This window comes from Tachyglossus aculeatus, chromosome 1 (genome assembly GCF_015852505.1).
Source record: "Tachyglossus aculeatus isolate mTacAcu1 chromosome 1, mTacAcu1.pri, whole genome shotgun sequence".
In the NCBI taxonomy this organism is placed as follows: Eukaryota; Metazoa; Chordata; class Mammalia; order Monotremata; family Tachyglossidae; genus Tachyglossus; species Tachyglossus aculeatus.
Window position 1 is genome coordinate 136,226,712 of NC_052066.1, and position 23,055 is coordinate 136,249,766.

The 23,055-nt window shown below is 45.9% G+C and overlaps 1 protein-coding gene across 8 annotated transcripts in view; it reads left to right on the plus strand.

Moving 5' to 3' along the window:
- ELOVL5 (ELOVL fatty acid elongase 5) overlaps positions 1-22,399 on the plus strand; it is a 110,397-nt gene extending 87,998 nt beyond the window's left edge. For 7 of the 8 annotated variants that reach the window (XM_038757315.1, XM_038757168.1, XM_038757391.1 and 4 more), the window contains 5 exons: positions 8,872-8,949; positions 10,372-10,543; positions 12,578-12,702; positions 17,100-17,234; positions 20,452-20,580. In XM_038757315.1, the coding sequence (XP_038613243.1) occupies positions 8,872-8,949; positions 10,372-10,543; positions 12,578-12,702; positions 17,100-17,234; positions 20,452-20,580 (639 nt within the window). Of the gene's footprint in view, positions 1-8,871; positions 8,950-10,371; positions 10,544-12,577; positions 12,703-17,099; positions 17,235-20,451 lie in introns of all 8 variants that reach the window. The other variant, XM_038757557.1, reaches the window with a different exon arrangement.
- The last annotated feature ends 656 nt before the right edge of the window (positions 22,400-23,055 follow it).

The window sequence follows — 23,055 nt, forward strand, 5'->3', positions numbered from 1 at the left end:
GCAGCATGGCGAAGTGAATAGAGCACAAGTCTGTGCCTGACATATAGTAAGCGCTTGAGAACTCACCTCCTCCAGGAGGCCTTCCCAGACTGAGCCCCCCCGTTTCCTCCTCCTCCCCTCCCCATCGCCCTCTGCTGTACCTCCTTCCCTTCCTCACAGCACTTGTGTATATTTGTACATATGTATTACTCTATTTTTTTAGTGATGTGTATATAGCTATAATTCTATTTATTTTGATGGTATTGGCACCTGTCTATTTGTTTTGTTTTGTTGTCTGTCTCCCCCGTCTAGACTGTGAGCCCATTGTTGGGGAGGGACCATCTCTATATGTTGCCAACTTGTACTTCCCAAGCGCTTAGTACAGTGCTGTGCACACAGTAAGCGCTCAGATAAGGGGTGGAGCTGGGGTTAGAACCCATTACCTTCTGACCGCCAGGGCCATGCTTTATCCACTACACCATGCCGCTGGGATCAGTCAACCAGTGGAATTTGTTGAGCGCTTTCTGGGCACAGGAGCACTGTACAGAGCCCTTGGGAAAGTAAAATACAATAGAGTTGGTGGTCGCAATTCCTGCCCTCAAGGGGCTCTAGGGGAGGAGGTGGGATGGGGTGGTGGTCCCACCGGGGTTCCTCGGGCTGAATTAACCCCACATCATTCATTCATTCAATCGTATTTATTGAGCATTTAATGTGTGTACAGCACTGTACTAAGCACTTGGGAGAGTACAATATAACAATAAATAGACACATTCCCTGCCCGCAATGAGCTTAAAGTCTAGAAGGGAAGACAGATATTAATATCAATAAAAAATATAATTTGCAGTTACATACTTGAGCGTTGTGGGGCCAGGACGGGGGATGAATAAAGGGAACAAGTCAGGGTGAGCAGTTTGAGCTTTAGATTTTTGGAACCAGATTTTTCCCCTGACCTCAAAGGGGCTTCCAGGTAAATAAGCTCATTGGGTGTGAGTTGGGGAACCCAAGAGTCCCTGTTGGATCAGAGCCACCGAGGGGATGGGAATGAATCTAAATGAGGGCTGATCAGATAATAGACTGTGAGCCCTCCTGAAAGTCAGGACTGGGTTTCGTTCCCTCCGTGGTATTCCTTCCCAGTGCCTAGTGCGGTGCTCCACATGTACTAGGAACTTAACCAATACTAGTACTACTATCAGTCAATCATCAATCAGTCGTATTTATTGAGCACTTACTGTGTGCAGAGCACTGTACTAAGTGCTCAGGAGAGTACAGTATAAAAGAGTTGGTAGACATGTTCCTGTCCACAATGAACTTACAGTCTAGAGGGGGTAAGAGACATTAATGTTAAGAAATTATGGATAGGTACATAAGTGCTGTGGGACTGAGGAAGGAGTGAAGAAAAGGGAGCAAATCCATGCTGAGTATTTTCTGCTACGCATCTATTCCCACCTCCTTCCAATCTCACCACCTCTGACTATTTACTCCATCTCCCTTCCCCTTCCTTGAGTTGTTTTTCCCCCAAAATTACATCTGCATTCAGTTTGCCATAATGTGTTTCTAATCAATCAGTGGTATATATTGAACGCTTACTGTGTTTCAGAGCACTGTACGAAGCACTTAGAAAAGTACAGTACAACAAAGTTGGTAGGCATATTCCCTGTCCCCAGAGAGCTTCCAGTCTTCAATAGACATCCCGGCTACAACACGATTAGGCAAGTAGGGAACGTTCTTCTGACCATGAGATCTTGTTTGGGCTCTCCTAATGCGGTATTGAATAAGCTGCTTGCTGACAGGCTTCTGGCTTCGGTATGGGTGAGTACCTCAGCGCGGGTTTTTCTTATATCGTTCTCTCGTACTCTCCCAAGCGCTTAGTACAGTGATCTGCATAAAGTAAGCGCTCAATAAGCATGATTGATTGATTGATTAAATCAAGAGGTTTTGTGTGAATGCATCTCCTGTGTTATAGGAGAATTTGAGCATATGCACTCTCCAGCTGGATTTTTGGGTTCTGAATTTTTGTGTCATCCCATCTCTCCTCTTAGTAAAACCGAGTGAGTGAATGAGTGAACAGAGGGAGTGAGACACCGCTGCTGTGTGGGACTTAGTGAGCACAGGTAGGATTTGAGCTGCTGGCCTCTGTCATGCCACAAGAGGAGAGAGTCACCCCTGGCTCATCCCGTCGCAGATTTCTTACCTCTGCTACGCAACCAACCCCTCTGAAGGCATAAACTCTCCTCCTCTTTGGTTTCACGACCATTTATGTATCGTGATATCCCTCTTGGAGAAGTTTGGTGTGTCACTTCAAGACGCACGAGTCTGGTCCTGCCTTCTGGAAGAGGGTTCATGAGATTGAAGATTATATCCCTTTCAGTATTAAGAGATTGCCAAACAGGATGAGTCAGTCTGTAGGACTATTTAGTGCAGCTTCTATGAATTCCCCCTTCTGTATTTGGGACATCCAATACATTGATGTATGGACTAGGCTCTGTGGCCTCGTGAAGTCATGTTTATTAAAAGTAAGGCTCTTTGAGGGCATTTAAGACGAAAACCGGAAAGTTTGAGGTCAAAGAATAGGGGGAAAAAAGTTCTCCCTAGGCAGCCATTTCAATTTGGTGCCATCTATTTTTGCCAGCCCTTGTCCAGGCACGGAGATTAAGTAAGGATTTATTTCAGAAGTTGAGGGCAGACTGATCCTTGGAAATATCACATAGTGTGTTTTTGTTCAGGGTTCTCTGTCACTAAGGAAGCAGCGTGCCTAGTGGCTAGCGCATGGGCTGGGAGTCAGAAGGACCTGGGTTCTAATTTCGGCTCCGCCATTTCTCTGCTGTGTAAACTTGGACAAGTCACTGGACTTTTCTGGGCCTCAGTTACCTCATCTGTAAAATGGGGGTTAAGACTGTGAGCCCCATGTGGGGAATTGGACTGGGGCCAACATGATTACCTTGCATCTACCCCAGTACTTAGAACAGTGCTTGGCATATAGTAAGCACTTAACAAATAACATAATAATAATAATTATTATTATTATTATTATGGTACGCCATGGGCAGGGGAGATTTCCTCGCCTCTTCATGCTCTGGCTGCTATGGACCCATGACAAGTGAAGACTGTATCCCTTGTGGCCCTTGGGAATTGCTTATTACACTTTTCCCAAATCTCTCTTCCAAAGGGAGAGATATCGTGGCGGAAATATATTTATTTTAATGTCTGTCGTCCTCTCTAGACTATAACTCTTTGTAGGCAGGAAACAAGTCTTTTAACTCTGTGGAATTGTACTCTGCTGAGCACTTAGTGCAGTGCTCTGCACATAGTAAGAGCTCAATAAATAATATTGATTGATCTGAAATTAGGTGCCATTTAAGGGAGTTCTTTTAAGCCTCAGTGACCCTTCAGCACATGGCGGGGTCTCTTCATATGAGTCTATAAAATGAAGGACCTTCTCCTAACTGGGTAACACCTGTTCTTAGAGGTTGAGGATGTAGGGGTAGAGTTCTGTGAAAAGGGAGCCCAGGTGAAGAATATTTTAACAAAACGGAAAGCTCTGCCTCATAACACTGCTGGGTACCAGTCCACCTCCGTGCCTTAGGTGGGTGTGAGGCAGGTGGATGTCCTGTGAAGGTACAGTTTCTGCCCTGACGTCCTCAAACATTTACCCAGAGTGTTCTGCTCTGCTTCGCCTCCCAATCCTCAACCCATAGATGAAGGGGGAGCCAAGAGAAATGGACCTAGGTGGGAATGCTCCTTGGCTCTTCCACCCACTCCACGAATAGCATCTGGGACCCCCAGGGTCAGGCCTGCCCCTCCCTGTAGATGAGCCTGTCTGTCCTAGAACCCATCCTGGGCATCTGAAGGGGAAATCCTAGGAGGCAGTGATTGACTGCCCACTCTTTACAGGGCACCAATGTGGTGCAGGGGAGTGGCAGGATGGAGAAGACCCAGTCCCTGCTTCAAGGAGCTTACAATCTTTTGGGAGAGACAAGACCTACCTGAGTACAAAAAACATGTACTGGGGATGACAGAGACCTGTAAAAGAGTTCCCAAGGGATAGAGTCCCTAGAGCAAGGTGGATCCAAGCTGAGAAGCAGAAGGCCTGGGAATCAGAGAACCTGAGTTATAATCCTGGCTCTGCCACATAATAATAAATGATAATAATAAAAATAATAAATATGTTTGTTAAGCACTTACGTGCCAGGCATCCAGTGACAATGTATGGATCCGAAAGCTGGACAGTGAAAAAACAGGCTAGAGAGAACACCAATTCTTTTGAAATGTGGTGTTGGAGAAGGCTTTTGTGAATACCATGGACTGCCTGAAAGACAGACAAATGGATTTTAGAGCAAATTAAACCAAAGTGGTCTTTGGAAGGCCAAATGACTCGACTTAGATTAACGTATTTGGGACACGTCATTAGGGGGACTAATTCTCTGGAGAAGACACTAATGCTGGGAAAAGTTCAGGGAAAACACGGAAGAGGCAGACCAGCAGCTAGATGGTTAGAGAGCATAACTACAATAACGGAAGAATCATTAGAAAGGTTGTGGATTATGGCAGAGGAGAGGGCGTTCTGGACAAAGTATATCCATGGAGTCGCTATGAATCTGAAACGACTCAATAACACTTAATAATTGTACTAAGTCCTAAGGTAGGTGCAAAATAAAAGGGGTGAACATACTTCCTGTCCCATATGGGGCTCACAGTCTTAATCCCTATTTTATAGATGAGGAAACTGAGGCTCAGAGAAGTGAAGTAACTTGCCCAAGGTCACATAGCAGACAAGTGGCAGAGCTGAGATTAGAACCCAAGCCCTCTGACTCCCAGGCCTGTGCTATTTCCACTAGACCACGCTGCTTTTAACTTGCCTGCCGTGTGACCTTGGGTAAGTCACTTAACTTCTCTGAGCCTTAGTTCCCTCATCTGTAAAATGAGGATTCAGTTCCTATTTTCCCTCCAACTGAGGCTGTGAGTCTCATTTGGGACCAGAGACTCTGTCGGACCCGATTATTTTGTGTTTGCCCCAGAATTTAGTACAGGGCATGGCACATGGTAAATTCTTACCAAATACTAGAATTATTATTATTATTATCATCATCATTGATAAGACTTGAGAAAGTAGGAACATGGAGGGGTTTTGGTAGCTACTCCCACATCTCTTACCCCACTAGCAGCAGACAGCTGGAGTAGAGGCAGCATCTCAGTGTGAGCAGACACGGGGCTGCTTTTTTAGGCTAGAGTTTCAATGATGTTCCATGTGATGCTCAAAAAACCAGTCGAAGAAACCCTGAGCAGTTTTGTCAGTGGAGTGTGTAAAACCGTCTCTGAAACGTGCAACAGTTTGACTCGTTGACACCAGGTGCCGGGAACTCTGAAAAATGAAAAGATTCACCCTTATCATCAAAGAAAAGAGTTGTGAGATTAGTTGCGTTGCCCGCCTCAGGGAGAAAGCCATAAAAAGCAACTCCGGAGGTAGTTGTAGAGTTGCCCTTTGGTTCACAGATGAAACTGCTGGTGATATCTGATATCCCCTGCATCTGGGAGTGAGGATGTCTTTGAGAGAGAATCACTTTTTATATAATCGTGTTTGTTAAACACTTACTGTGTGCCAAGTACTGTACTATGCGCTGGAGTAGTTACCCAGATTGGGCACAGTTCATATCCCTCCCGGGGCTTGCCGTCTTAATCCTCATTTTACAGATGAGGTAACAGGCACAGGGAAGTTGCGACTTGCCCAGGGTCACACAGCAGACAAGTGGTGGAGCTGGCATTAGAACTCACATCCTCCAACTTAGGCACCGAGTCCATGAAAATGCAGTAATGCCCCATCTCTGGCCTCGCCCTGCCAATTGCCCGTGGTTAAGAGGGAAAATCTCCCACTGCCAACAGGTCCTGAGTTATTGATAGTAATAATAATAACAATAATAATGGCATTTATTAAGCACTTACTATGTGTAAAGCGCTGTTCTAAGCGCTGGGGAGTTTACAAGGTGATCAGGTTGTCCCAAGGAGGGCTCACAGTCTTAATCCCCGTTTTACAGATGAGGTAACTGAGGCCCAGAGAAGTGAAGTGACTTGCCCAGTCACACAACTGACAAGTGGCGGAGCCAGGATTTGAACTGATGACCTCTGACTCCAAAGCCTGTGCTCTTTCCACTGAGCCACGCTGCAATAATAATTGAGTCATTTGTTAACCGCTCACCACGTGTCAAGCACCGTAAAAGGTGCTGGAGTAGATACAAGATAATCAGGTCGGACACAGTCTAAGTAGGTTTTGATCTGTGTTGAGACGTCACCCTCCCTCCTCTTCCTTTCCCCCCACCCCAGCCCCACTCACTGGGAGGTGTCTGATAGGTGTCAAGGAAGATCTCTGGAAGCAGCAGAAACTGCAATTTCATTCACTCATGTGGTAGAACCTCAATCAAGTAGGCTACTACCAGTGGCTTCCATTTTCTTGCTCGTTTTGGGCAGGGAACGTTGTCTTCCAACTCCTTTGCACTGTACTCTCCCAAGCACTTAGCACAGTGATCTGCAAACAGTAACATAGTAAGTGCACAATAAATAAAATTGATTGACTGATGTGTGTGGGCTGGGTTGTAGTGGGAGAAGGGAGATAGAAGATGAGCATGGATAGAGATAGGAGGAAGAGAGCTGATTAAGAGCTTTGTATCCGATGGAGAGGAGTTTCTGCTTGTTATGGAGGTAGATGGGCAACCGTTGGAAGTCTTTAGGAAGTGGGGAGTTGTGTGGAGAATGGTTTTTATAGGAAAATGATCTGTAAAGTATTGGCTGGGGAGGGGAGAGGCTGGAGGGAGGAAGATCGACAAGGAGGCTGATGTAGGTTTGTCTCTCTTATCCATTCCCCGCATGTGAGACCCCATTGCGGTGAAGTGATTTGGCTTCACTTTTCTCCATTTGACAGGAGGAATGGAGCAGGAGAAACGCACATCAGAACCCTTCCCCTCTGTGCCAAGCCAGCACAGGGACACAGACAGATAGCAGTCTTAAAGACTGAAAGAGAGCAAACAACCAACCAATCAATCATATTTATTGAGTGCTTACTATGTGCAGAGTACTGCGCTGAGCGCTTGGGAGAGTTCAGTATAACAGAGTTGGTAGACATGTTCCCTGCCCACAAGGAGCTTACAGTCTAGAGGGGGAGACACATATTAATATAAATAAATAATAATAATTAGATTAGATACAAGATAATCACGTTGGATACAGTCCCTGTCCCACAGTCTTAATCCCCATTTTACAGATGAGGGAACTGAGGCCCGGAGAAGTTAAGTAACTTGCCCAAGGTCACACAGCAGACAAGTGGCAGAACTGGGATTTGAACCCAGATCCTTCTGACTCCCAGCCCTATTCTGTATCCACTAGGCATGGCCATGGATATGGACATAAGTGCTGCGAGAGAAGCAGTGTGGCTCAGTGGAAAGAGCCCGGGCTTTGGAGTCAGAAGTCGTGGGTTCAAATCCCGACTCTGCCAATTGTCAGCTGTGTGACTTTGTGCAAGTCACTTAACTTCTCTGGGCCTCAGTTACCTCATCTGTAAAATGGGGATTAAGACTGTGAGCCCCCCGTGGGACAACCTGATCACCTTGTAACCTCCCCAGTCCTTAGAACAGTGCTTTGCACATAGTAAGCGCTTAATAAATGTTATTATTATTATTATTATGTAATGAGAAGAAATTGCTTAAACCTACTTGCTCCCATCCAGCTGCCTGATTCTGAACAAGTGCACAATTCCACGGTCACTCACTGAAAGGCTTTTTGTTTTCTTCCGGTTTAATATTTTTACCCCTTTCCTCCAATTAATTTGATAAAATGGAAAACGCAAAGAATCAGCAAATAGAATACAATAGTGAATAGAGTCCGAGCCTGGGAGGCAGAGGACCTGGGTTCCAATCCTGGCTCTGCTACTTGTCTGCTGGGTGACGTTGGGCAAGTGACTTCACTTCTCTGGACCTCAGTTTCCTCCTGTGTAAAATGGAGGGTCAATACCTCTCCTCCCTCTTACTTAGACTGTGATCCCCCCGTGGGACAGGGACTGCTTCCGACCCGATCCTTGTATCTATCCCCCCGTGGAGTACATAGTGCTTGGCATATAATGAGCGCTTAATAAATACCACCGTGATCGTTTTTAATACAAACAGTAAAAATGAAAGCAGTTCAACATATAATAAATGGATCAGGTCCAAAACACCCAGTTCACCATTGAGATAACATAGCCATGAAGGAGGGGGTTAATCAGGGAATGCTTCCTGGGGAAGTGAATTTTTAGGAGCCCTTTGAAGGTGGGAAGGGGGATGGCTTAGTGGATTTGAGAAACAGCACAAAATAGCGGATAGCGGAGTCAAAGGATGATAGGTTCTAATCCCGGCTCCACCACTTGTCTGCTGTGTGACCTCGGGCAAGTCACTTCACTCCTCTGGGCCTCAGTGACCTCATCTGTAAAATGGGGATTGAGACGGTGAGCCCCACGTGGGACAGGGGCTGCGTCCAACCCGGTTTGCTTGTATCTACCCCAGCGCGTAGTACAGTGCCTGGTACATAGTAAGTCACAATTATTGTCGTTATTTGAGCTGGAGGAAGGGCGCTCCGTGCTGGAGGAAAACAGCGAGCCTGGGTCAGAGAGAGTGGAGGACGGAGAGCAATGCAGAACCACAACAACACCAGCCCCGTCTTCCCGGCCTCTCAAATCTGGACCCGGAGCGCAGTAGACATCGCGACATCCAAATCACACCTAGGAGCTCGGCAGACGCCCAAGCTCCTCCGATTTCCTCTCGCCTTCTGGAATCTAGGATCGCCAGCCGGGTCACCACTTTAACCGTGTGGTGTTTGATGTGGCCGGGGCCCTCAAACACTGACGACTTGCTTTTTCTTCTCTACCCTTCTTAGTTGGTGACAGGAGTGTGGGAAGGCGGTTACAACTTCTACTGCCAGGATACACACAGTGGTGGCGATGCAGACATGAAGGTAATGACCCTCCTTTGTTCCCCAGCCTTCGGTAACTTAAGTTAAGCAACTTAAGTTGCTGCCGCATAAAGGTCAGAGGTGGGCAGAGGGAGTCTCGATACCCATTTAAAGTTTTCTGAGGGTAAAGGCTTTGGATGTTAATCAGTGCCACGCTAATCGAAGCCCAGTTTGGTAGGCAGTTGGGTGAGAACGACATTTGACGTGCGCTCTGCCGAAAAGACTCCCTGAATCTGAAATTCAAGTCTCTTCTCTTTTTTATTTTGGAGGGTCCCTTTCTTGGCTGCTTCCTGTGACCCACGACTCACACCGACATCAAACGTGTCTTTAGTGGGGAGTTTCACAACCCAATTGTTCTTGCTCAGATTTACTTCTGGAGAGATCAGGCGGGGAGAGTGGTGTCAGCCTCCGCATTTCTGATGTGCGCTCTGGCTTTCCTGGCCCCATTAAAACCATCTCTGCTGAGACTTGTATTTAAAGCTTTAAATAAAGTTTCTTTAAAGCAGTGCTTGCTGGCTGGTTTGACCTCCTGTTGACGCCATACTTTAGATCCCATCCTGGCACACCTGGCACTTTGTGTGTCTTTAAACTTGCAGGGGAATTTTACCTGGTTCTCTAAAAAATGAGCAATCTCAATAAAATGTGAATTTTTACAGCACTTCTATTGGCCTTCCTACTACTCCCAGTATTTGAAAATACTTTTTTTGAATATTTTGTAATCAATTATACCCTGTAGTTTCTTCTAATATCTAACCCTCCTCCGGATTGTAAGCTCCTTGCGGGTGCAGGAACCGTGTCTTACCATGCTGTAGAGAAACAGCATGGCTCAGTGGAAGAGCCCGGGCTCTGGAGTCAGGGGTCATGGGTTCAAACCCCGGCTCCGCCACTTGTCAGCTGTGTGACTTTGGGCAAGTCACTTAACTTGTCTGTGCCTCAGTTCCCTCATCTGTAAAAATGGGGATTAAGACCGTGAGCCCCACGTGGGACAACCTGATCACTTTGTAACTTCCCCAGCGCTTAGAACAGTGCTTTGCACATAGTAAGCACTTAATAAATATCATCATTATTATTATTACCAACTTTATTGTGTTGCTCTCTCCCAAGTGTTTAGTACAGTGCTCACAGTAAGCACTCAATTGATATCAGTGACGGGTTGATATTGTGACCTCATTTGGTCCTCATGTGATCTGTGAGGAAGATATTATTATCTCCATTGTACTGAAAGACAGTGAGACACAGACAGGTGAAAGGACCCATCTGAAGACATCACATCAGTGTCAGAGAAAGCCAGTCTCCTCACTGACAGATCTTTGCCTGCTTCCATGAGACCACATTACCTTCTTAGTAGCAAGTGTGTCAGCCATTGGAGAACCACTTCCAAAAACACTGCACCGGTAATTCAAGTCTTTCTCCCTCTCCCATCAGATCATCCGAGTCCTCTGGTGGTACTACTTTTCAAAACTCATTGAATTCATGGACACCTTCTTCTTCATTTTACGAAAGAACAACCACCAGATCACCGTTCTGCATGTCTACCATCACGCCTCCATGCTGAATATCTGGTGGTTTGTCATGAATTGGGTGCCTTGTGGTCACTGTAAGTAGTTCAGAGGTCGGGGGAGGGAGGGGTCTGTTTGGAAAAGACGCTGAATCCCCTTAGTGAGCTCTTCAGGGTTGAGACTTTCTCTCTGGACGGGACAGCCTTCATGTGCTCACAGTCAGTAAGAATGGAAGACAAGCCAGGAGTCAAGATGTCAGTTTTATTCTTTTAGATCGCAGTAGTGCGCAGTGTGATGTGCGGGCTGTGGGGCTTGGGGAGAGCAAGGGGTAGAAAATCCTTTGGTTGGGGATGGATGTGATGGTTGGAGCTTGGGAGTCAGAGGTCATGGGTTCAAATGCCGACTCTGCCAATTGTTAGCTCTGTGACTTGGGGCAAGTCACTTAACTTCTCTGTGCCTTAGTTACCTCATCTGTAGAATGGGGATTAAGACTCTGAACCCCCCATGGGACAACCTGATCACCTTGTAACTTCCCCAGCGCTTAGAACAGTGCTTTGCACATAGTAAGCGCTCAGTAAATGCCATTATTATTATTGTTATTATGGTTGACACTGGTGGACCTTGAAACTGGGAAATGGTAGAAGACCTTGGGCCTAGAGGCTTCAGGCTGGAAGGCTGGAATGGCGGGTGTGGTTGGAGAGATTATCTGTTGGTGGAGAGGGTTGAAAGCACGGCATTCCTCAGAGTTGTTCCACACAGACACTTGGGCCCTCTGAGGCCATCCTTTTCTCTCCCAGGTGAGTCAAGCAACCATTTGGGTGGCCTCTTAGGGGCAAGAGGAGCCCCTGCCCTTCCCCACCACCCACCATCTGCAAGGCTGGTTCTAGAACCCACCTCCCCAAAACAAACTCCTTAGGAACTATCATTCCCAGGACCAAATGGGATGCTCGCTTCCCAGTTCATTTGGCTCTCCTCCTCAGCCCCGAAAATCCAAGATTAGCTCTCCAATCCCCACACGACAGTCTCTTAAGGTAACATTTGCAAATGCTGCAGCTGGGAATGCCAAGTGAGTGCAAGACTTATTTTAGCCTCCTTTTGTGCTTCTCCTTTTCTTTTGGGGTTCTTATTGCCTCCTTAATAATAATAATAATGATGATGCATCTGTTAAGTGCTTACTGTGTGCAAAGCACTGTTTTAAGCGCTGGAGAGGTTACAAGATGATCAGGTTGTCCCATGGGGGGCTCACAGTCTTAATCCCCATTTTACAGATGAGATATCTGAGGCCCAGGGAAGTTAAGTGACTTGCCCAAAGTCACGCAGCTGACAATTGGTAGAGCCGGGATTTGAACCCATGACCTCTGACTCCCAAACCCGTGCTCTTTTCCACTGAGCCACGCTGCTTCCTTAGGTAGCTAAACCTTGAGTCACCTCACCCTTAATTACCCCTGTTCTCTGTTTAGCTGGCTCAGCTTTCCTAAATATGCAAAGGCTTAATTCTTCTGTTCCAGTGTGAGGGACTAAGAGAATGTCACAGAGTTACTAAAATGTAGTTTTCAGGCGGCTGTCTTTGCCCTGTTCCTGTGACTCCTGGGTGACTAACGTATAGCCGGAAGGGTCCCTTTGGAATCGACCTCTCCATCCTAAGGGTAGTCCTGTGCTCCTGCCGAAAAGTGGCAGCATGCCCTCCCGAAAGAGAAGAGGCCCTGGGAATGGAAACATTAGTAAAAGCAGTTATCGTTTCCCAGGCTCTTCATGGCAGCAAATGAAACTTGGAATTGTGGCACTGGTCACAACAGACGCCGGTCAGAAGGGGGTGGGGCATTCAACGGGTGAGGGGAATGTGGGCAGGAGTTTGGGGAGAGTGCCAAATGTGCTGATGGGGCACCCACCCATCCTGGCACTTCCAGAGGATTAGTTCAGCAGTGGCAGGCCGCCTAAGTGGAAATGGATTTCTAGTGGCATGTTTCAGCTGTTCTTGCTTACGGGGCCTGTTGGGTTTATTTTCCAGATTGAGCAGTGCATTCACATTTAGCGGGGGGAAAAGCAGCTTGAACTTCGAAGGCTGGCAGAATGCAAAGTCATTAACGTGCCTCTCGTCCCCTCTCCTCCCTTTCCCGCTCCTCTTCATGTAGCCTACTTTGGAGCCACATTGAACAGCTTCATTCACGTCCTTATGTATTCCTACTACGGCCTGTCTGCTATTCCTGCCATGCGCCCTTATCTGTGGTGGAAGAAATACATCACCCAGGGACAGCTGGTGAGTTTTTGATGACCTTTTTTGGGGGGACATGGCAAAGAAGCTCTGTAAATCATTGATTTCTCCTGCCCCGTGTTTCTTCCCGGTAGCCGGCTGGCTCCAAGACGTGTACTGCTGACTCGGTTTTCGGCTGTCTGTAGGAGGCCCCGCCCAACTCCATCTTCCCTACTTAAACCATCATCGGCCAAAGCGCCTGCTTGGCGAAGAATTCCATGCGTCAACCAGTCGTCGCTGGCATTGACTTCCTCCGCCGACTCAGAGACAAATGCCATGGCTCCATCTGTGGGCTAGACGGATGTCTGTCGAGGTTGTGTGGTGTTTTGGCAGTGGGGACTTGAAGGCTGTTTGGATTCCTGCAGCTGGGCAAGGATTTCTTTGAGCTAATCTCTGGCTGGCGATACAGGCAGGGAAAAGTGGTATCCACACCCCTTTTGTGACTAAATGTCCAGGAGCCCTGGACCAAAATCCCCTGTATGAAAAGTTTATCATGAACAATGGGGCAAATCTTGAGAAGCAGCCTAGCCTACCGAATAGAGCACAGGTAGGACCTGGGCTCTAATCCCGGCTCCGCCACTTGTCTGCTATGTGACCTTGGTCAAGTCACTTCACTTCTCTGTGCCTCAGTTACCTCATCTGTGAAATGGGGATGAAGACTGTGAACCCTACATGGCATATGGACTGTGTCTGCCACATAGTGCTTTACAGAAAAAAAAAAACCTCTCTGAGACAGTCTCTAGGTCGCCATTATGATCATGGGTCTCGTTAATTGATATGGACCATCAAAAGGGCTCTGAATTCAAATAGCTACTGGTGGCTAAGCATTGATGCTTCTTCAACCCTAAAGCTCATGATATTAACAAAAGCAAAGTTGTATCTTGTCGTGCAGCTCAACGTAAGGTACATTTGTGTCCAGTGGAGAGATGCTAAGGGGTCTTACAGACAGACTGCTACCGAGCAAAGGAATTGTCTGTGTCTTGGAAGAAGCTTTTCCAATTCTTGTACTCTGCTACAGTTTTACCAAAGGAGGCAGCTAGCTCTGCCTCGGCTGTGGGCAAGGAAGGCATTCAGTGAAAGTGGCAACAAGACTTTACCATTTTTGAGTACCCCTACTCATTAATAACAGTAATCGTCATAATAATATTAGCGGTATTTTTTAACACTTACTATGTGCCAAGCGTTCTCCTAAGCCCCGGGATAGATACAGGATCATCAGATCAGACAAAATCCCTGTCCCACATGGGGCTCAGAGTCCAAGGGGCAGGGGGAACAGGTATTGAACTGTTTCACTAAGGCACAGAGACCATAAGTATTTTGCCCAGAGTCACACAGCAAGCGAGTGGCAGAGCCAGGGTTAGAACCCAAGTATCCTGACTCCCAGCCCTGTGCACTGTCCCGGCAGGCCACACTGGTTCTCATCCGTTGATGAGATGCTGCAAAATACAGTGGACCTGCCAGCTGGCAAAGATGCGGCCTTCATTCCAACTTAGGGAATGAATTCCAAGGGATTCACTAGGTCAGTCAGAGCTATAATGCAGTGAAGCTCTCCTAGTGTGTCTTTTTTTAGAGAATGACCAGCAGGGAAGGCATTTACTCCTCAATCACTGGCAAAGTACTTTCTGCCTTCGGTATATGGGGAAGGAACCCCCAAAGGAATGTTGGCATCTTTGAAGTCCTGGACCCTCACCATCTCCAGGCTTAAATGAGAGAGCTGTTCGTGTCAACCACCATGGCATAGAGCCAATCTTCGTGTGGACAGAATCCTCACTGGTGGAGAAGAGCGATATGGTGCAGTCCCAGGATCACGACGCCGCTTAAACAGGGTGCCGGGGAAGTGTGGGGAGCAAAATCAAGATTTACCAAGTGTCGTTGTAATGATGTCGTTTCCGTCAGCATCGCCCATCCGGAAGGCAAGGCCTCGAATAACCAGGTCCTGGAATGCAGTCAGTCGACCAGCAGTGAAGCAGTGCTCAGAGCAACCCAATTTGAGGGAGTGGGCATCTGAGGAGACTGGATGAAAACAGATGTCTCATGCAGGGGTCACCCGTCAGCAAGGAAGGCAGATAAACCATTTGAAAGGCACAGTGAAGCCCATGCTCAAGCAGTGCAGCAGAACTGTGGGTGGTTGAGACTAGACAGCTCAGTCAGCCGTCAGAAATGAGGTGAGGGGCACTTAACCTCACCTTAAGTTAATTTAACAGAGAAGCAGCGTGGCTCAGTGGAAAAAACATGGGCGAGGGAGTCAGAGGTTGTGGGTTCTAATCCCGACAGCCACTTGTCTGCTGTGTGACCTTGGGCAAGTCACTTTACTTCTCTCTGCCTCAGTTCCCTCGTCTGTAAAATGGGGATGAAGACCGTGAGCCCCATGTGGGACAACCTGACTACCTTGTATCTCCCCCAGCGCTTAGAACAGTGCTTGGCACATAGTAAGCGCTTAACAAATGCCACCATTATTGTTATTATTACTAACTGATCGAATTCACAAGAGGCAGCACTGAAAACAACCCCTGATCTTGCAAAGAGAAAATGCAGTGCCACGGCAAAGACGATCTTTCTGGGTCCCTGGCGTGGAAAGAATTGTTGTTGGTCTCTTCAGCCACAAACATGAATATAAATCTTACCCTCATCTTTGCCCACAAGGGACAGGTAGATGTGGGTGTCCGGTATATATAAACACGAGATGACATCCAGGCAGCAGACCATGGCTTGATGAGTAATGATCAGACTTCCAGAGACAGTTTCCCAGCTGTGATTATGTTTCTGCCTTTCTCCCATCTGTAGTAATAATAATAATGATGGCATTCACTAAGCGCTTACTGTGTGCAAAGCACTGTTCTAAGCGCTGGGGAGGTTACAAGGTGACCAGGTTGTCCCACTGTGGACTCACAGTCTTCATCCCCATTTTACAAATGAGGGAACTGAGGCACAGAGAAGTTAAATGACTTGCCCAAAGTCACATAGCTGACAATTGGCGGACCTGGGATTTGAACCCACGACCTGACTCTAAAGCCCGAGCTCTTTTCCACTGAACCACCCTGCTTCTCTATACCATATTGTACATATTGTACCATATTGTATCTGTACCATAATTTAAGAAAGTAGGTGGCTGCAAAGCTTTTAACAGATAGCTAAGGCCTCCTTCTTATGGAAGGCCTGGGAAACAGGACAAATTTTCATGCATGACATATGAGGGGTGTGGAATAGGAGAAACATAACGCTTCAGAGTCACTGGAAATCGACCTAGAATGATTTTTTTTTTTGCCCCCAACGTGTTTCACACCTTGTAAGTACACAGTAAGTTATTCCTTAGGGCTTTTTTTTATAAATAATGATGGCATTTATTAATATTAAGTGCTTACTATGTACAAAGCACTGTTCTAAGCGCTGAAGCACTGTTTTTTTAGATTCGAAATGATTTCAGTTTGTAGGATTAGCGTCAGTAATCCACATACAACTTCTGGATTCCCCTGTTTTTGAGTCCTTACTGTTTTTTTCCTCTTAATCCCCTTCTAGAGGGGTCAGTGTTCGTTGCCATATTACAGCGATTGGGAATACGGAACAGAGATATAATGGTCAGTAGAAGGTCACACAGCATATTCTCTTGGCAGAGCCAGAATTGAAATTCACAGGTTTCAAGTTTACAGGCAGAAAACCAGGCAGCTGCAAGAATTTGAGCTCCATTTGGGCAGGAAGTGGCACCCCGGACCCTACTTTTACTTTAAGAATTTGCCCGAGTCATTGTGTCATAACCAAAACACTCATCTTAAAAATAATGCTCAAAAGCCTGATAAGAAATCTTGAGTCAGTTCCACTCCTACATACCGCTAGCAGCTTGTCCTAATAAGAGCCCTGTAAGCAGTCCCAAAGGTATTTGAACTGTTTCTGAGAACCTTTGTGTGGTTTTGGTTTTCTTTTCTTCAGTTTTCACCCTAACCCTGTAAGCCTCGATTATCTGAACTTCCCTATAAAATGTTCCAGCAAGTGTGTGATATTAACACAAAGGCTGCAAATATGAGGGAAAAAAAATGGTGTCTCGCTGCCTTGATACCTCATTCTGTGGTATCAGCCCCTCCCATGGTACCTACCCAGATCCATCCTCCCCTCTTTCCTTCCTCCCGTAAACCAGCCTGTGTTTCTGCACTCAGAGATGCCTTTGGCAAAGTTCAGAAGTGACCACTGAGGGGTTGGTGCAGGCATTCTAAACCAGTTTAAAAGAGCGCATGATACTTTATGAGCAAAATTGTGATTTTTTTTTGTGTGCGTATCTAAGGAGAGATTTAGAGAACTCAAGTCGACTCAGAAGCTAAATGTCCTTTCAGGCCATATTTGTGACTGACCCAGCTCCAGTCGTGTGGTGGCATCCGGCTCTCATGGTGACCCCTCTATGACTCTGTTTCCAGGTCCAGTTTGTGTTGACAATCATTCAGACCAGCTGCGGTGTTGTGTGGCCCTGTTCCTTTCCGATGGGTTGGCTGTACTTCCAGATTTGCTACATGATTTCTCTCATTACCCTGTTCACAAACTTCTACATCCAGGTAAAAATCCTGTCTTCTCCTATCTACCTGTCGGTTGGTGTCACCCGTCGTCCGGGGACGGGTTCGTTCAGTGATCGGCGAGGCGAGAGAGAGCGAGAGGCCGGGGACGGAAAGCCTAAGTTTTATATAAAATTTATGCCACGAGGTGAATTGAATTTATGTAATTGTTTAGGCGCAATGGATTGAGCTTCCCTTTCGGGAGGAATATAATCAATTAGCAATATTAGAGCTTCCCTACACGGGAGGAACACAATCATCCGTTAATCGCGCGTAGGTGAGTTGGTTAACTCTCACCCATGTGCACTTCCCACTCGGGAAGAATCCACTTACTTTCCCACATGGGAAGAATTCATTACATTACCCGCACACGTGGTGGGCGGCTAGCTCTCACAGTGTGCTCTCCCTACATGGGAGGAATCCACTCATAATTCCCATCAGCAGCGGGATACCTGGGTCCCACCCTCGAAACACTCACCCATCCCACGGCCCTTGCCTCAGTGTTTTGGTTCTGGTTGTAGAGCGGGCATCTGGCCTTCTGGGCAGGGAGAGACACGGGGGCTGCTGCTCCTGCTGCTGCGTGTCCTGGTGTTCTGACCCCGAAGGTCAGAGGCAACAGGTATTTATTGCCTGTGCCCCTAGGCCGTTCCAGCTTCCGGCCTCAGTCTATCCAATCTCTGCCCTCCCCCCCTCCTCCATACCTAATTTGGTTGGCACGGGGGCGAGGGACACCTTCTGTATTCCCAGCTTGGGCTGTCAATCTAGCAGATTTGGTCGTGGGGGCGGTATCCCACCCTCACTTCCGAGTTCCGCCTGCTGGCTCAGGCGGTCACGAGATAGCTTTTGACCTTGAGATGGCCGGTACCCAAGGGTCACCTCGGGACAGTTGGCCATTACAACCTGGTGAAAATGTATTTCTAAACATCTGTTGGGAGAGCTTGGGAGCGGAGGTAAAGCCTCTAACTCATCCATTCCTTACCGTTGCCACTCTTCCCCATCAACACAAACACACACACACACACACACACACATTCTCTCTCTCTCTCTCTCGTCTCGCTGTCTCTCGCTCTTGTTGCCAACTTGTACTTTCCAAGCGCTTAGTACAGTGCTTTGCACACAGTAAGCGCTCAATAAATAGAATTGATTGATTGATTGATTCTTCCTATAAACCAGGAACACCATATAAGATGGAGGTTTACCTTGCTGACCATACGACATCTCTGTTCATGTGGCAGTGTTTTATATAATCAGCTTTAGCTCATGTGCCCAAAACTGAACTGTCCCCTCAAAGTGTCTTTATAGGTTGATCAAGGTGAATTAAGGTGGGGCCTCCACCAAAATTGCAAGAAAAGATGTTCTTGGTGCTGTGATGGCCTTGTTGCCATAATAATAATAATAATAATAATGGCATTTATTAAGCACTTACTATGTGCAAAGCACTGTTCTAAGCGCTGCCATGTTACAGCCCCTGCTAGAGAAGCAGCGTGGCTCAGTGGAAAGAGCACAGGCTTTGGAGTCAGAGGTCATAGGTTCAAATCCCAGCCCCGCCAATTGTCAGCTATGTGACTTTGGGCAAGTCGCTTAACTTCTCTGTGCCTCCGTTACCTCATCTGTAAAATGGGGATTAAGACTGTGAGCCCCCTTGGGACAATCTGATCACCTTGTGACCTCCCCAGTGCTTAGAACAGTGCTTTGCACAAAGTAAGCGCTTAAGAACATGGGCTTGGGAGTCAGAGGTCATGGGTTCAAATCCCGGCTCTGCCAATTGTCAGCTGTGTGACTTTGGGCAAGTCACTTAACTTCTCTGGGCCTCAGTTACCTCATTTGTAAAATGGAGATTAAGACTGTGAGCCCCCAGTGGGACAACCTGATCACCTTGTAACCTCCCCAGCTCTTAGAACAGTGCTTTGCACATAGTAAGTACTTAACAAATGCCATCATTATTATTATTATTATTCTCCCCCGGATTGTAAAAGACCTCGAGGGCAGGGAGGTATTGAAGTATTTACTAAGTTCTGAGGTCTGGGGTAGACATATTCACATCAGACAAAGTCTCTGTCCCTCATGAGACTCACGGTAAAGGGAGGTAGGGAGGAAGAACAGGCATTTAATCCCCGTATTACAGATGAAAAAACTGAGGCACAGAGAAGTTAAGTGATTTGCCCAAGGTCACCCAGCAGATAGTGGCAGAGCCAAGATCAGAACATAAGTCTCTTGTCTCCCATTTTCTGTTGTATTCTCCCAGCCGCTTAGTACGATGCCCTTGTAGAGTCAGTGTTCTGTAAATAATCCCGATCAATTTCATTGATCCTGCCATTTTTTGTGTGGTTTAGTGAGGGTAGGAGGTTATCCTTTGGCCTAGTGAGGAATGGGAGTTTTTGTTTTGCTCTGGTTTGATTATTTGCCTTGAAATATATGTTTGAGGGTGAAATTCATATAAAATATAAAGAATTACTCAGAGTCTTGTCAGGGACTTCAGATTCCTATTCCTGAGGAGAGCACTATTCAAACGTGATAAACTTTAGACTCCTGCTCTCTCTTATCCCCTCTTTATAAAGACAGATTTCACTTTCATTTAATTAGAAGATGCCCTAAAGAGGCTAGAGATTTGTTCTCTCAATTCTTCCTTCAAATCTCTTGTCTACTTGCGTAGGGTTGGGAATAGCCTAGAACACCTTGGATAAATTTTCCAGATTGCATGTGCCACTACACACTGTTAATGGTGAGAAATCAACATTCAGGTTGTGAGAAACCAGTGCTCGTCTCATCAGTTCTAGTGGCACTTGAGTTTTTGCTTAGGGCTAAGGCTGAGGGCTGGGGAAAAGAACAAGGCTATTCAATCATTGGTATTTCTTGAGCACTTACTGTGGGCAGAGCACCATAATTAGCTCTTGGGAAAGTACAATACAACCCAGTTGGTAGACACAGTCCATGCCCCCAGGGAGCTTGAAGAGTAGAGGGAGAATTGGGGTTAGAGGTTATTAAATCACCTGTTCACACCTCCACCTTTCCGAAGGTTCTTTTAGGAACTAGCCTAATGTCGTCCAAAAGCTGAGTAGTTGGTTTTTAGTGGGGTTTTGGGGGGTTTTGGGGGTTTTTTTCTGGCTTAACAGCAACCCCGGTTTCTCTAGGGAAATGATTCCGTTCCCTAATCAGGTCACGTGTTACTGCCACGTAAAGAGACCCAGTCACCCCAAATGTGGTTCTGTGTTCTTTTCAGACGTACAACAAGGCATCGGCCCGGAGGAAAGACTATCAGAATGGCTCTGCTCTAGTCGTGAATGGGCACACAAACAGCTTTTCTTCCCATGAGAACAACGTGAAGCCGAGAAAACAAAGGAAGGATTGAAGACAGAGCTTTTTGCAATCCCTGAAAACAAAAATCATCTGATTGTAAGCACAATATGAGTTGTGCACTGATACTCTAACGGCTACTGTAACTATTCCTGCCTACAATAGTGCGATTTTTCTGTAGGACTTAACCAGTGCAAACACCCTAGAACACGTATAAAAGATAACAAAAGTAGGCTAAAGATTTTAGTAATTATGGGCTCTCGTTGACCCTGGTAGAGACTGTGGAAGGGAGTAGTATTGTAGTATATGACACTGCTGTTGCCTTATTAGTCAATATGATAGGTGCTGAATTGTGATTCACAATTTCAAAACACTGTAATCCAAACTCATATTTTTTACTGTAGATTAAGCATGTGATTATAAATGTAAATTTGTATGACATTTCAGTAGAGATAAACACACATGCCTTAAGATTTAAAAAGCAGGGCCCAAAGCTTCTTGTTAATTTAAAAGTAGACTGCGTCTATAGGTTTGGGTTTTTAGTTTGTTTTAAATAGTTTCATTTAGAGAAGATCATGATGGAGAAGATGAGTAAATCCAGTGGCTAGTACACACTCAAGGGAAAGCAGAAATGGCCACTTTCCACTTTAGTAATATTGGCTTTGAGCAAATACAGTCCTGTTGGAAGAGCTGATTGACCTTTTTAGCAGATCTTATTTTTTTATTTTGAGTGCCGTTAACGTAAAATAAAATTGGTGTTCAATCAGTCTTGATAAGACTTAAATATAGCTTCTTTCTCTCTAAGTTTATTGAGCATCCAGGGTAGATCCACCGTTTGTAATTTCCAAACCTCTCTCTACATGCTAAGCTGTTTTCATAGTCGGGGACCATGCCAGCTTCATTTTGAGCACCTTGGGTAGGAGGCCTGCATTTTCAAAAGCCGACTGGATACTTCTGATTTAACATAGTCCCTGTAGATAGAGTTAAAGAGTTATTCTGTGACATTTAAGACAAGGGTCGTGTTTAGGTTAGTTTCTATATTGCCCTCCGTTCAGATGCAAAATTGCTTTTAAAAATGTGCCTAGTGTACCAAAAAAAAACCTTTCCAAACTTAAAATAATTAAGAATAATAAGGTAAAATTAAACAGGTAGCTGCAGTATGAGAGCTTTGAAATTTGATGAAGATGATTATTTAGGGTAAGTCATCTAGAACTATCGCCATTTTTCTGCTTGGTATATCACAATTTGTTTAGAACTGCTCATTTAAAATTATATACCATTTACTCAATAGAACCCTTGCCTCGCACTTGAGTCAGTGGTAAAACAGGTAAGAGCTAATATGTCATTTATAGTGTTGAAATATATCTGATGAATACTTTACTCATTGAACTATGAGTCCATTGAACCACTCACAATGTCTTAGTCGTTATTGATCTAAGTGTGTAGACTAACCGTTGCGTTTGGTATTTGTGTCTATCGAGTTGATCATGCTTCAGTTTTGCACATCTGTATTTAGGGAACTGTTCAGTTCTCTTATTAATTGTGTGGGTTTGCTTTACTCTTCTTCGGAAGGAGACACAGCGTTTGTTTACATTTATCTTATCCAAGCTAGACGTGTGGGTGTGTGCGTGTGTGCGCACTTGTGTGTGTGTGTGTGTTTTTAAGTATTTGTCTTCATTTCTAGGTACCAGTTTGCAAAGTCTTTACATATTTCAGTAGAGCAGCAGTAATATTCAAACTAGTGATGTGTGCTAGAAATCCATAGCTCATCTGGATATATATGCGTGTGTGTATATATGTATACACATATACACACACACACATTGTCAAACGGTGTCAAACATTAATCATTAAAACATTTTTGATTATCTGTGCTCTGGTCTCCTCTGCGTCTGTCTACGGTGAAGTTCCCAAAGGAGATCTTTGTCACACCCGGAACTGGCCGTCTTGAATACTCATTCAATGAGTAAACCTTGCTGGAATATAAAATCCACCACCAACCTGAGCTGAATTTGAAGGTGGCTGAAGCGCTGGAAACAGACAAGTTAAAGAGTAAATCGTGGTACGTGAAAGTCAAGGCAGACATGAACAGGAGAGATCTTGACTAGAAGGAGCACTCACTCCCTGGAGAGAGTATTTCCAAGGGAGCGGTCAATCAGTGGTGTTTATTGAGCACTTATAGAGCACTGTACTAAGTGCTTGGGAAAGTACCCATTGACAGAATGGAACTGAAGGTCTACAACTTCATCCAAGAGTGGGTTCCATAGTGGTAGTAGAGAAGCGGCGTGGCCTGGTGGAAAGAGCCCCAGCCTGGGAGTCAGAGGATGTGGGTTCTAATCCCGGCTCCATCACTTATCTGCTGTGTGATCTTGGGCAAGTCACTTAACTTCTCTGTTCCCTCATTTGCTGAATGGGGATTCAATGCCTGTTCAAGCTCCTACTTAGACTGTGAGCCCCATGTGAGACCTGATGATCTTGTACGTACCCAGGGTTTGGCACATAGTAAGCACTTAATAAATACTGCAATTCT